Here is a 13295-nt window from a genome sequence, read left to right as displayed (position 1 = left end):
CAGGGGACGTGCCTCGGCTCCCAGCAGTGTTGACCCAACGATGAGAAGCTGCCGCATCCAGTTCGTGGTCTCGAAGCAGCAGCGACATGGAGTGCAGCTCTGTTCAGGGCATCCGCTCCACGTCGACCTTGTCCGCTGGATCGTCTCGCCTCATGCCGCAGCGATTGCACGTCGTTCAAATTAGTTGTTAGGATCGCTGGAACCCGTCGATGAAAATCAGTATATTTTGAACGTGTTCTTGCTGGTCGACAACGGATAAATGAATGCTATTTATATAGATGAAACCAGGTTGATTACAAGTTTCAGCACAACAGAGGCATCGGCCTGAAACTTTCAACGCTCCCTTCCCATTCGGAGTCCTGTCGGCGCCGACAACGGGCGGATTGTTGCTCACTGGCTCGAGCCTCGGTTGGATGTCCCAAGCGTCGTGGTTTCGATCCCCCGCGTCCGTGGAGGATGTCACCGACGGCATTCTCCCCCGTGCGGACACCACGTATCCTCTGCAGCGCGCCGACGACGAGGACTTGACTTTGTCGAAGAAAACAGCCAAGAGCCACGCCGCACTTTGAAACAATTGGAACAACCCAAACGCTGTCGTCTCAAAGCGGAGGCCATTGCAAATCCGCAAACAACTTAACAGAATATATATGAAAGGTTGCCGCGTCGAGTGTAGAAGGTTGGGCCGCCATACAAATTTCAAGTGTAATCTGTGCAACTCGATATTGTTCGAGATCGAGGCAATATAAAATTATACAGACTGTACGATCCTTGGTGTCGCCGATGGCCATTTTCACAGTTGACCTTTCGGCGATGAAGCATCTTGTCAAGGTGGAGGAGAAGGCGGGGTTGACGGCGAACCTTCCGGCCGACGTGGAGGCCCAAAAGCCGATTTACATCGAGGACAAGTGGAGCTGGAGTAGCTACCTCCACGACCCGCTCGCTCGCAAGCGGATCGTGTTGGGCGGGATCGGATGTTCGCTGCTGCTGCTGTCGTTTTACTTTGGGTACGCTCGCCATGGCGCGCCAACGGATTCACGATTCGTTGTCCCCTTAGGTACAAGGCTGGTACGACTGCTCCAGGCATTCAAACACTGAGCACTCCCAACGATTTGGTCCCCGCACTCGACGACCGCGCGATCGAGTCGACCGTCGTGCGAGTAAAAATGCCCCACATCCACAACGAGTTGACGCGCCACGACGACGGCAGCGACCCAAACTAAACTTCCTAGTGTGAATCCCACGTTTATCTTGTCGACTTTATCCAAACACTTCTTGGTTGTACCGACGGGACGACACTATCGCGTCCCACCAACTCGCAAGTCTATCGCGACGTAATAGCGCTTGGATTTGCTGCGCCATGGTAATCTTGCCACAAACGTAAACAAACGCGTTGGCTGTGTCCAACAAAGTGACGACTGCGTCAAGGTTCGCCTCCAACACGTCTTGAACGTATTCTTTCTTCTCTTGGCCGGGTTCCCGCGAGTACGCCACGAGGCATTCGACGTGCAGAGGGGCCAAGGCTTCCAGCTCGTCCCGGTACAACCAACTCTCACCGTCTCGACACCCAAAGAGCAGCATGGTCTTGCCCACGGGCTCGCCGCGCTTGGCTGCCTCGTTGCGATCTTGCCAAATGGCTCGCATCGGAGCAATGCCTACCGACACAACGCCATCAAACCAGGCACAACCACAACGCGGTTGGCGTCAGGGAGATGGGCCAGTTGAAGGCGTGCGAAACAGCCGCGGAAACCCGTGAAACAAGTCGTACCCGAGCCAGCCGCGACAAGGATGACGGGCGCTTCATGCGAGTCGGGGAAGAAAAACGTCGACGCCTGGTGCGATCCTCGAAACCACACGCAGTCGGATGCAGATGGCGGCGATGCTCTTGCGAGATGGGCTTTCAATAGCGACACCACACACGCGCCCATCGTTCCGTTGTGGTGGTGGATGTGTGCGAGCGGGTTCTCCGGGACGGAAATGCAGCATTGAATCACATGCGGGCTTGCCGCGGGACTCGACGCGATCGTGTACCGTCGGGGCTTCATGGGACTGGCAATCGCCAGCAATGCCGCGAGCGACAGTTGAACGCTAGGAAAGACATGCAGGACCCCCACCAGAGACAACCGAGGCTTCCGGACCACGTCAGCGTACGCGTCATCGATCGAGCCTGCGAAAACAACGACGGGTGCGTTGAGGGAAGGTTGCGTAAGGAGGAAGGCACACCGAGATGACGAAGTCGTTCAGCGTCCGACGGGCTCGTGGCATGAGGGGCGAGCGCCGTCAGGATGGTGCGAGACACCGCGCAGAGGTCGACGTAGTGCGTGAGCGCGTCGATGACCTTGCAAGGCAGCGGGATGTTGGCAGGGTTGTGCTCTTGGTGGGTGAGTTCACTCGGGGAGTGCACCCACTGGGTCAAGTTGAAGCCGCAGCGACTCGCCACGGCCTGGACGATCTCGATCGCGTTCTGAGGATACAAGGCCAGCGTTTCCGTGGCTTTATATGGCACGTCCGTGGCAAAGTCGACTTGGACCGCAGTCGACGACAGCGCTTGGACAGACAAGACTTGCATTGCGGGCGGCAGATACAGCGCCGCGTGCAGCGTGGAACCCGATCGGGGCAGAGGGCGCGGCGTGCTCACCGCTGCGTACGTGGCACCGTCCACTACGTGCAACTAAGTCGTCCGCCGCGCTTTCACGCGAGCGTACCATGTGCCTCGGCCAAAGTAGCGGCTGGAATAGCCAGGACGTCCAAGATGGTGCTTTCCCACGCGGCGTAGTCGTTGTCCAAGTGATCGATTTCCCCCGCCGCGTCGCCAAGCGTCAAGTCGTAGAAACGGGTGGCCCCGAACGCTCCGATCTTGGCGTCGACGAACTTTGCCATCCCGTTGTACGAGTCCGTATAGTCCGAGTTGCCGCAGCCAAAGACCGTGTAGTGCATCGTCGACAGGTCCGGCTTGAGCGACGTCTTGAGCCAGCTATAGAATGCCGACGCGTCGTCCGTCGGGCCGCCCGTGCCGTAGCTCGCTACCATGAAGATAACCATCGTGTATTGCGTCAAGTTTGCCACATCAAACTGGCTCAGGGACATGGCGTCGGCCTAGAGCGTTCGTAAGAGCCGATGCCGCCTCGTTCTCGCCAACTCACGTGGACGTTGCGGTGGCGAGCGGTGGCCACCAACCTCCTGGCATACCCTTCTGTCGTGCCTGTCTGGGAGCCGAAGAATACGTACACGTCCGGGTGGGGCGGCGGCAACGACGGCTCGACGCTATTCCACCCAAAACATCGGCCGCACACGCGCTGCAGCATGTCAACGAAGCGAAGCATGCTTTCTCACTCGCGTTGGGCCACTGCTGAAAAGTACAATCGGTTTCACCGGTCGTTTCGGTGCAAGTCGACCCCAACACATATCGTCAGCCCCCATGCGCCCATTTCGTTTTGCACGACCGGAGAATAAATACGTTGATTTGTGCACAACGGCGTCAATGGCCATCACGCAGGTCGCGCCTGCTTGTAGTTTGTGAGGCAGGTTTGGTACGTGCTATTGTCGTGCTTGGTGTACATCTCGAGCACGCTCTAGAGAAACAAGTCAGCGGGGACGGGTCGGCTTACTACGTACGTGAGCCAGCATGCGCACCGTCACGTTCCAGTGCGTTTTGAATGCGACCATGAGCGACGGAAATAAAATCGGGAGCACTTGTTTGGTGTGTTGCGGATTAAAAATCGAGTGATTGACGAGCTGCGCCGAATTCCAGAGAAACAGCGTGCGCTCGGCCACTTGAAAGTGGACGCTCGCGACGCACTTGGCCAGCACACTCGTCACCTTGGCCTTGGTCGAGTCGTTCAGGCAATCGACTGGACTGCATTCGAGGACTTCTTCCAGCGCGTTCAGAAACAAGATCTGCTTGGCTGTGCTTTGCTTGGGCCAGTGCACAACGAGGTACTCGACCGTCGTGGATGCGAGCGCCGAGTCCTTGCCGATAAAGTCCGTTATGCACAGCAAGAGCGGCTGGTGGTAATGAACGAACGAGTGCTTCAGCAGAGGCAGCAGCGTCTTTGTCAGCAGTTGAACGTGATCGGGCTGGAGGGGCGTCGCAAATCCGCGAATAAGGCTGCTGACCACTTCAAGCAGCTCGGACATGCCGTACGGGTATCCCGCGTGGCCATACTCTGCATATTGCGCGAACGCGTGGACGAATTCCTGGCGAATATGCAGCCGCAAACTCTTGAATTTCGCGTAGATCTTGTGCAATACAGTGGCAACCATGACGCGTTCGCGAGGGTCTTGGCTCTGGATCATAATCAGCAGCTCCGAGACGAACGACGGCGTGATGTGCTGCTTGATCACACGCGGAGGAATCGGCGCCTCTACTAGATGAACGAGCAACGTATACACCGTCTGCATGGATGCGTGAGGGCACAGTCGAACGATCGATATCCAGTACACACACACACGCACCTCTAGGAAATCCCAATGGGGATGGTACGATGGTGGGTCTTCGTCGGGATCGTACGACGACGGCGGCAAAGGGAGTGTGCGCAGGATGTTGCCAGTCTACCACGACACATTTCGATTCACCTCACGAGCGACGACGTTGCACTTACGACGATACGCATGTACATGGGAACGTTGTCGTCTTCGAATGCAAAGGCAGGACCGTGGATAGTGTCAAGGAGGTGCTGCATGCATTCGTACTTGATCTGGATGGCGGCATCATCCCCACCGCGGCCTCCGAGAAGCGCTGTGATGTCCATGCGGCGAATTCTGTTGTGCGTTGATTTGGCAAAGCGTCCTCGGCATGGGAAGAACGTTTGTCTGTCGTATACGTGGTTTTAATTGGCCAAAATAAAGCAATATTCTTGAATATGCCCTATGATTGGATACATTTCAACCAATGAAACGCGGATTGCCATGCCCGAAGTGGCCCACTGCCTTGTCACAGATCGCGCCAACTCGGTCCAACCTCGGAATAAAATCCCATGCCCCTCAAAGCATCCAAAGCGGGCGTGCGAAACGAGGTCCACATGAAGGCTCCAAAGGTCAAACAACGGCTCCCCTGCTGCTGTCCGCTGCCGCCCGCGCTTGTCAAACTACATTCACTCGGCCGAATGTCGGTAGATCTTCCCCCGCAACTGCTTGAGACGGCCCTTGACTGCTCAACGAACTAGAGGGGGTGCTTGTGGGGGTGCGGTGCTGGATGGAGTCGTTTTCATGACCGACCCACGCCCCTGCGCTGTTTGTCCGCATGGCCGAGTCAGAGGGCGTTTGCCGAGACATGCGATTTGATGATGCCCAAGAGCCATGTCGTGTGGACGCCCCCCTGGCCGGGGGAACCACGTTCAGAACTTGTCCCCGCACGTGGATTGTGAAAGACGTCACCAGGACACTAGTCTTTTCGCCCGGGGCCTTGCGGAGACTCAGGGATGACCTATTGCGCCGACAGACACGTGCACGGGGCAGCGCATGCGAACGCCGTCGCCACCGTGCAAGGACCAACATTCCTAAACGCCGGGAACACGCGCTGAACAATCGGTCTCGCATTTGTCCAAACGAATAAAATACGCTTGTTGTTTGTATTCAACCCGAACGGTTTTCAAATAAAACGACGCGGGTCAGTGCTGAGTGTTGGTCGTCGACGCCACACCACCCAAAAGTCGTTCGGCCGTTCATTCTCGATCGAGCTCCGCGCCGCGCGCACGATGGCGATCCGCTGCCAGTTTGAAAACTCCAACGAGATCGGTGTCTTCTCCAAGCTCACCAACTCGTATGCGCTCGTGTGCGTCGGTGGCAGCGAGAACTTTTACTCGACGTTCGAAGCCGAGCTGGCGGACCACATCCCCGTGATCCACTGCTCGATGGCGAGCTGCCGGTTTATCGGGCGCGTGTCCGTCGGCAACAAGCGCGGTCTCCTCCTTCCCAACTCCACCACAGACCAAGAAATGCAGCACATTCGCAACTCGCTCCCCGACTCGGTGGTCGTCCAACGGGTCGAGGAACGGCTCAGTGCCCTCGGCAACGTCGTCGCGTGCAACGACCACGTCGCGCTGGTCCACACGGATTTGGACCGCGAAACAGAAGAAATCATCGCCGACACACTCGGCGTCGAAGTGTTCCGCCAGACGATTGCAGGCAACGCGTTGGTCGGGAGCTACTCGGTCATGTCGAACCAAGGATGCCTTGTGCATCCCCGCACGACCGTCGACGACCAGGAAGAACTGAGTTCGCTGCTCCAGGTGCCTGTCGTTGCAGGCACGGTGAACCGAGGCAGCGACGTCCTTGGTGCTGGCATGGTCGTGAACGACTGGACGGCATTCTGCGGGCTCGACACCACGTCGACCGAAATCTCGGTCGTCGAGAGCATCTTCAAGCTGCAGAATGCCCAGCCAAACGCGATCGCGTCCAACTTGCGCAGCGCCTTGATCGACTCGATGACGTAAACTCTAATCTACCTCCTCCATCTACCTCGTCCCGTGCGCATTGGGACAAGCGGGTCCTTATCACCACCACGTGGCGCTGTCCGAGCCATGCCACTCGTACGACGCGATGGCCGTGGTGAAGATGCATCTTTCGTGGTACCTACCTCGGCAGACTCTACCAAAGGAACGATCCAACACGCATGCAATCCACCGATGCCGCCGTCGACCATTTCGCGGTCAGTGCTTTGACGAGCCGGGTGTGCTCGACACGCAAAGGACCATGTTGCGTCGCGGCGCTCGAGATAGCCAAGCCCGCACAAGCCATCGACGAGAGGCCGGCTCGAGTGACATGGTCATGCAGTTCCTGCCCAAGTCCACAAGATGTAGCATGCTCCAAAGCTCAGGCACGTGGCCTGGTGTCGCGGCAAAGCACGTCGACGTTGTTGCGGACGTGGATCGAAAGCAACATGCAGTCGTCGTGATTACCGACTCGGACAACCCGCGACTCTGGCGGCACGGCGATCGGTCAAGTTGCGCCGACGATCTTCCACTGGAGCAGCGTCCGATCGGTGCCCCCGATCGTAAACAGCGTCGAGTCGTCGCAGCTGATGGCGACGCCATGCACGGGTCCGCCATGGCCCTCGAGTGTTTCGAACGCCATCTACTCGACGTTTCCATGAGCCACCAAGATGCACACACACCGCCGCCGTTTTTACGTTTTTGGACAAGCACGGAAACGAGTGGCAGTGGAGGTCGCCGCGATCGTTTCCGCACACAAGCACGTTCTTGGATGGCGCGACTGCGACGGCATGAACAAACGCGTCGCTCCACATGCCCTGGCACGACCAGCTCAACACACACGAGTAACTCGCCCACTCGACATCACGCAAGAGGCTCGGGCTGGTGATCGACGCGCCGTCCAGCGTATTCACTGCGCCGCGCACGCCGTGTCAGCGATCCGTCCCATGACCGCAGCAACTGTACCATAAAGGACCTCGAACGCGTCGCTGTTGGCTCGGAGGTACCGGCTGTCCTTGGAAAAGTCGACATGCGTGACGTGCCTGTACACGATTTTGTCATCGCATGGGCGGCATATCATGCCGTCTTGACGTACCCCGTCGCCTTGGTGCACTTGGACTTGAGCGCATAGTTGTCCATGACCGAGTGGAGGTAGATGCAATGGTCGTGCGAACTACAACTCGATTCACAGCTCGACGACCTCGTGAGCTGTTGCGTACCCCATGGCCAGCAACGTGCCATCCGGGCTAAACTTGATGTCGGCCAAACTTTGCTTGGAATCGCGCCCTTCATGCACGATTTCCAGCGTCGTGGCATCCAAAATGCAAAACTATCACAAACTCTTGCCATGACACCGCCGAGATGTACGATTCGCACCGCGCCATCTTTGAGCTGCGTCGTTTGCGATGCACTGCCTAGGCCGACTGCAACCAGCTTCCCGTCGCCGGAATAGCTCACGCATTTGATCGGCGCGTCCATGACAACTTTGCCAATCTGTCGATTCACGATAAGGACCGATCGACGATTCGGACACGGACCAGTTCGTGGGTGTGCGAGTTCCAAACACGCAGGGCGCCGTCGTCGCCGCCCGTGGCGACTACATGCGCCTGCGATGGATGTGTCGCGAGGCCAAACAGTCCGTGCTCCGAGTGGCTTTCGAGAAGGAGGGTGGTGTCCCCACGTTCTTGGCTCAGTTCGTACACGTCGCCACCTGCCCAAATCGCGTCAGCGAATGGCAGACCCACCGAACGTGCCTTTGGTCCCGACGACAAACCGCGATTCAAATGCGTCCCATGCGACACTGCGCACGATCGGGTTGGAGCACGCGGGCTTGGCTTGGACCATGTCAAAGTCCCAGATCGGAAGCAGCGACCGGCTCCACACTTTGACATGGCCATCGGCACTGCCCGTCACCACGCCTTGCGTCGTCGACCGTGAACGGATGAATATCAGCACACCGCGTCATCGTACCAAATGTTGAAATCGCCACGCAGTTGATCGTGCCGGCATGGGCTGGGACGCTCTTTTCAATCGTCGTTGTGGTTGCGTCCCACAAGTAGAGATGGCCCGTTCGAGTGCCTGGTCAAAGTTGTGTCAGCTATCGACCACACCCTTCGTTGCATCTCACACCCGTGACAATGCTGGCCTTGTCGAGAGCGCCTCCACACGTCAGCATTTGAATCTGCCCGTGGGCTCCAAACGTGCCAAACGTTGCATGGCAATGTGGCGGGTCGACCCGCCAGAAAATCATGTGATCGGCGCCGCCACTGATCACGTCGTACACACTCTGCATGGACGACAACGTCATGGCAAAGCGCGCAGGAAGATGCGTCGTCCGGGTCGTCGCCAAGATGCGGCTATCGTGCCACAACCCCGTCGGCGAAAAGTAGATGCACATCGAGTGGTATGGATCTTTCCCGATGCTCACGAGGCGAGTCGTTGGCTCGTTGAAGGCCAAGTACACGACTGCTTTGGTATGAAAACGCGCCAAGATCTAGCCATGTCCAAACGTTAAATGGACGCGGCCATGTCAACTGTTGTGCGGACTGCAATCGGTGTGCAAGCCGTCGGGTCCCAGACATGAATACAAGGGTAGGCTGCCTTTGGCGCCGTAAAGATTTCCTCGCCCGTCGCCACCAGGAGTCCATCGTGGCTGATCGCCATCGACACAACAGGGGCAGCATGACCAAGGTAAAACACTTGACCGTGATGTTTTCTACTGGGGGTGTCACCGAAGCACGACCGGGTCGGTCTCACCGGTTGTAGCTGACGCCAACTTTGCCAGCCACACTGATAAGCCGCTTGGACTTGGTGTACGCGAGCATGGCTCGGACGTCTTGCAGCCTCGCGCCGTAGGCATATTCCAACTCGAACGCATACGGAAACGTTTGCGGTTCGTCTGGCAGCACGGACGGCGGGATCAAGCTGCTTAGGTATGGCTTCGCACCTGCCATTCGACCCGTCAAACGCAACTCGAAACAAGTGGAAGAACCTGCAAATGGTGCGACCGCGAGCGGCGTCGGCACGAACCAGCCCTCGGTTTCGAGATCCGCATCGGCTTCCACCAGCTTGGCAGGATTCGCAATGTCCTTTTCCAACGGAAGGGCGGAAAACACCTTCCATTGAATGAGGCTGTGGTCGGCTAACCCAGCGCTGACGCAGTACGACCGATTTTGACTGAATGACACGCACTGTACTGGCCCCACGTGTCCAGAGTACGCTCTGGACGGCAAGCCATCGCGGACACACGGAAACCGAAACAGCTTCAGCACGCCTTGCGAGTCCCCCACGACGAGCGTCGTTGCGCTGGCGGTGCTGGCTGTCACCGTCGTCTTGGTCGATACGGCGGGCCACGCGCCTTGGTTGTACCAGTTGAAGATGGTGTGGCATGTATGCCATGTCTGGTTCTTGAGAGCTGTCGCGCTGGCGACGTGCGAACCAGTTGTCAAGTCGGCAAAGAGGAGCTCGAACCCGCCGCAGTTGCTCTATCGTGTACGTTTGAGAAAGGCCGGCACGGTGGCGATGCCAAAACGTACGCGAAGGTACTGCGAGTCGCTCGTGATGTCGACGTGTGTGATGAAGCTATGGCGAGCCGAGTCATGTGGCACGAGCGCCGCGGGCAGAACTACCTTTTGTGCTTGGTAAAGGTGGCGCGCTTGGCGTATTCGTTGGGGACGTCGTAGATGTAAATCGAGTTGTCTTGCGCGCCCACGACCAACGACACCCCGTCGGGAGAGTACGCAACGACAGAGATGGGCTGCTTTGTGTCGCGGGTTTCGTGCAATACCTCTGCGCTCCATCGTGTTCACATCTCGAAACGTCGATGTACGCCTTACCTAGCTTGACGCTGCCATCCGCGACTTTCTCCTCGAAGATCAGGAGCGTACCATCCTTCTTGTGCCGATTCTTGCGAGGGTTACCGCCCAGACCCACGGCAACGTATGCTCCCTCGGAAGAGTACGCGACGGCGCGAGATGCCGTGTCCAGCGCCATTTTCAGCACACACCGATGCCGGTACAAATCCCACACCCTCAACGTCGCATCATCTCCGCACGTGACGACTTTGTCCTTGACGGGGTGCACGGCCAGCGCCTGGACGTCTCCCTTCGAGTGCATTTCAACGCTGACCTGCACGGACCCGTCCGTCGCGCTCAGCTCAAAGATAGCCGAGTCACGCGTGCCAACTAAGAGAGATGGACCGGCCCAAGCCAGCGACCGAATCGGCATTTGATTGACAGAGTTCCATTCAGAGACGCATTCCAACTCGGACGTCCACAGCTGCACGACAATGTCAGCCAACACGTGCGATGCCAAGCGCGATACCTTGACAAGACCATCTCGTCCACCGCTAACGACCGACGTGCCGTGCACCGCCAGTGCTGCCACACTTCGCGTGTGCGCTGGTACGATCGTAACGAGCTCAATCCCCTTGAATTTGTACAGCTCGCCGCTGGTCGACCCCACGATCGCGTCGTGGTGGACAAAGACAACGGACAAGAATGGCTGGGCGAACCCTCGTTTGCCCATCAACGCCTGCTTGCGCACGAGGTTGCGGCCTTGGGGGGCATAAAAGAGCACCGTTTGCTTGTTCAACTGCAGCAGCAGCGGTGACCACACGATCAGTAGGACGAGACTCCTCACCGCTAAAAACGTCGATGTCGCCGGGTGAAAGACCAGACCAAGTAACTTGTGTGGACCAGACTTGACGCTCGAGAGCACGACCCCAAGCTCCCAGTCGTACAACACGATCGCATTGTCGACGTCGCTTCCGGCAGACGCAAGGATATTCCCCGCCGGATTGAATCTAGACGATGGCAGAGTGACCGGTAGGCATCGTAGAGACTGTTCGACGTACGCGAGTTCAACCACGCCTCGCTTGTGTATGCCTCGAAGGGTCGAAACGACGTGAAGGGCCTAAAACGACGTACGAACGATCACGAGTTGGGTTGTGGCAGTGCGCTCCACCTGGGATTGCCAAACATGGATCGCTGGAAACTTGCCGCCTTCGCCAGACGCGACGATGTCCACATTGGGATGCGTGGCGAGGCATAGCACCTAGGACAACGTGCGAGAGTGAGAGCGCAAGCGGCCATCGATCGCGCCGCCAACGCCACGTACTTCGTCCTGGTGCTGTTTGAAATGCTTCTGGGACCATCCTTTCACGTCAAACACAACCACGAGCTTGGCGATAGGGTACACCATTTTCCCTACATCGCATGCGCTGTCATCGCGTCGCGAAATCACCCGTACCGTGCTTGGTGTACTTGAGGTTGTTGCGGCAGTCATGGGAGCGGTAGCCGTAGACCCACTCCATGTCGAGTTGATCGGGGGGCATCGTGGTGTCCTAGAAAGAGAGATCGTGGCCGAGTCGGGGTTGGAGGTAGAATTACTGGCTCAGGGGCAGCATTCGACGGCGGAATGCAGCTGCCAACCCATGGCTTGACTGGCTCCGCTCCAGTGTCCGTTTCGCCTTGTCGCACCAGCGACTCGATCGCAAACTCGCCGACGTTGGACGCTTCCTCAAACGGACTGCGCTCCACAGGCGCTTGCAGCTACACACGTGCTCCAGCCCAATGCTTGCAACCACCAAGTACCTCAAACTCATCGTCGGACGTTGCGTGGTACTCAAACTCGGGCGGCGACGGCTCCTTCGCTTCCATCTCGACGCGCCACTGAAACAAACATCGGTCGTCTTCGCCCGACGTCATGACGAATTGATCGTCCATCCTGGACACGATGCCGTCAGTGTCGGACAAATCGAGTGCATGTTACGTGAATTCGACGTGCGAAATGCGGCCGCTGTGCCCGTTGTACTGATGGCACAAGTTGTTGGTGGGCACGCACGGATATTTGTACAACCGAACGTGGCCGTACTGATCGCCCGTGACGAGCACCGTTCCTGCCCGATTCCGGTTGATTGCAACGACATCAAACGCGTTCTTCTTGGCGGGCCATGCACCCAAGACTGTTGACACCGGTCAGGCTGGAATGCACAAAGCCAGAGCGTACCAGACCACCCGTAAATGCTCGTCAACGTTGCCCAGGCCACGTCCTTGAGCGCGCCCAGGCGTGTGTTCTCGACGCTCGAGTTCGTGTCGTAGTAGACCAATTCGCCTTTGGATGTGGCAACTTGAAGCCATTCGCCCGTCGAGCTCAGGTCAAAGTGCGAAAACGTCACGCTCGGGTCTTTACTGCGGCATTTGCCTGTCCAAGATTTCACTGACCGATCCTGTGGCTGCAATGCCTCGTACCCTTGGACGCCCAGTCGTCCGTGTTGTACATATACACGACGTTTTCCGAGCAAATGGCGAGCGTTGTGCCGTCGGCACTGAATTTGACGTTGGAAATAAACTTTTTCGAGTCCTTGCCTTGATACTTGACGGCCAAGTTGGCCTCGTTCAGGATGGTAAACGCGCCATTCAGTTGCGGCTTCTCTGACTCGAATTCGGTACCAAACCTGGTGCCGCATGAGTCGACGAGCGTGCAGCGACCAAGCCGTACCCGACCGCAATGATTTTTCCGTCGGGAGAGTACATGCACGATCGAGCGGGCGCGTCCAAGTTGACCATGCGAAGATTGCGATGGTGGATGAGGTCCCATACGCGAATGCTTTGATCGTCGCCAACCGAGCACATCTCGTGGTTGGTAGGGTGTGCCGCCAGCCCGCCTCTACACGTGGTGCGCCATAAGACCACCGTCGAGTCTCGAGGAGCTTCCTCACAGCTTTCGACTGCAGTGACCCATGACCAACGGCCCATAGTGCAGGTTGCACCCGTCCGAAGCGCTCAGTTCGAAAATCTCGGCCCCACCCGTCGCAATCAGCAGCTTCGTCGCGTCTCCATTCGTCACAGCGCTCCGAACACGGCC

At 57.8% G+C, this 13295-nt stretch overlaps 5 protein-coding genes across 5 annotated transcripts; 2 read left to right on the top strand and 3 right to left on the bottom strand.

The window, feature by feature from the left end:
* Nucleotides 1-795: 795 nt before the first annotated feature.
* On the top strand, nucleotides 796-1266 carry H310_14712 (hypothetical protein). Its single transcript, XM_008882616.1, has 2 exons — nucleotides 796-1004; nucleotides 1055-1266. Exons 1-2 carry the CDS (start codon nucleotides 811-813, stop codon nucleotides 1218-1220), a joined length of 360 nt encoding a protein of 119 aa, XP_008880838.1. The 5' UTR covers nucleotides 796-810; the 3' UTR covers nucleotides 1221-1266.
* H310_14711 (hypothetical protein) lies at nucleotides 1258-3320 on the bottom strand (the record flags this gene model as incomplete). Its single annotated transcript, XM_008882615.1, has 5 exons — nucleotides 1258-1652; nucleotides 1766-2164; nucleotides 2221-2658; nucleotides 2703-3093; nucleotides 3141-3320. 5 exons carry the CDS (start codon nucleotides 3318-3320, stop codon nucleotides 1258-1260), a joined length of 1803 nt encoding a protein of 600 aa, XP_008880837.1.
* Nucleotides 3321-3485: 165 nt separating this feature from the next.
* On the bottom strand, nucleotides 3486-4748 carry H310_14710 (hypothetical protein; the record flags this gene model as incomplete). Its single annotated transcript, XM_008882614.1, has 4 exons — nucleotides 3486-3569; nucleotides 3613-4392; nucleotides 4453-4548; nucleotides 4599-4748. The coding sequence occupies 4 exons, from the start codon at nucleotides 4746-4748 to the stop codon at nucleotides 3486-3488; spliced, it is 1110 nt and encodes a 369-aa protein (XP_008880836.1).
* Nucleotides 4749-5650: 902 nt separating this feature from the next.
* Nucleotides 5651-6459, top strand: H310_14709 (eukaryotic translation initiation factor 6). Its single transcript, XM_008882613.1, has one exon. It carries the CDS (start codon nucleotides 5694-5696, stop codon nucleotides 6429-6431), a length of 738 nt encoding a protein of 245 aa, XP_008880835.1. The 5' UTR covers nucleotides 5651-5693; the 3' UTR covers nucleotides 6432-6459.
* Nucleotides 6460-6936: 477 nt separating this feature from the next.
* Nucleotides 6937-13172, bottom strand: H310_14708 (hypothetical protein; the record flags this gene model as incomplete). Its single annotated transcript, XM_008882612.1, has 29 exons — nucleotides 6937-7071; nucleotides 7127-7341; nucleotides 7395-7471; nucleotides 7525-7602; nucleotides 7649-7758; nucleotides 7806-7922; nucleotides 7967-8139; nucleotides 8174-8347; nucleotides 8400-8507; nucleotides 8559-8922; nucleotides 8976-9147; nucleotides 9186-9375; nucleotides 9409-9913; nucleotides 9965-10010; nucleotides 10058-10215; nucleotides 10275-10706; nucleotides 10752-11021; nucleotides 11070-11232; nucleotides 11284-11342; nucleotides 11394-11483; nucleotides 11547-11635; nucleotides 11673-11772; nucleotides 11819-11973; nucleotides 12016-12155; nucleotides 12201-12393; nucleotides 12438-12632; nucleotides 12680-12885; nucleotides 12930-13097; nucleotides 13150-13172. The coding sequence occupies 29 exons, from the start codon at nucleotides 13170-13172 to the stop codon at nucleotides 6937-6939; spliced, it is 4905 nt and encodes a 1634-aa protein (XP_008880834.1).
* Nucleotides 13173-13295: the final 123 nt, after the last annotated feature.

The sequence above is a fragment of the Aphanomyces invadans genome (assembly GCF_000520115.1).
Source record: "Aphanomyces invadans strain NJM9701 unplaced genomic scaffold supercont1.82, whole genome shotgun sequence".
Classification (NCBI taxonomy): domain Eukaryota; phylum Oomycota; class Saprolegniomycetes; order Saprolegniales; family Verrucalvaceae; genus Aphanomyces; species Aphanomyces invadans.
Note: the sequence above shows the minus strand (reverse complement) of the source record. Positions and strands in the feature narration are given on the sequence as shown.

Bases quoted from the DNA above. Each gene is read 5' to 3' on its own strand.
- H310_14712 (XM_008882616.1), top strand. From the start codon at position 811: ATGAAGCATCTTGTCAAGGTGGAGGAGAAGGCGGGGTTGACGGCGAAC. The intron at 1,005-1,054 runs GTACGCTCGCCA...TTGTCCCCTTAG, and splicing joins CTGCTGTCGTTTTACTTTGG to GTACAAGGCTGGTACGACTG.
- H310_14709 (XM_008882613.1), top strand. From the start codon at position 5,694: ATGGCGATCCGCTGCCAGTTTGAAAACTCCAACGAGATCGGTGTCTTC.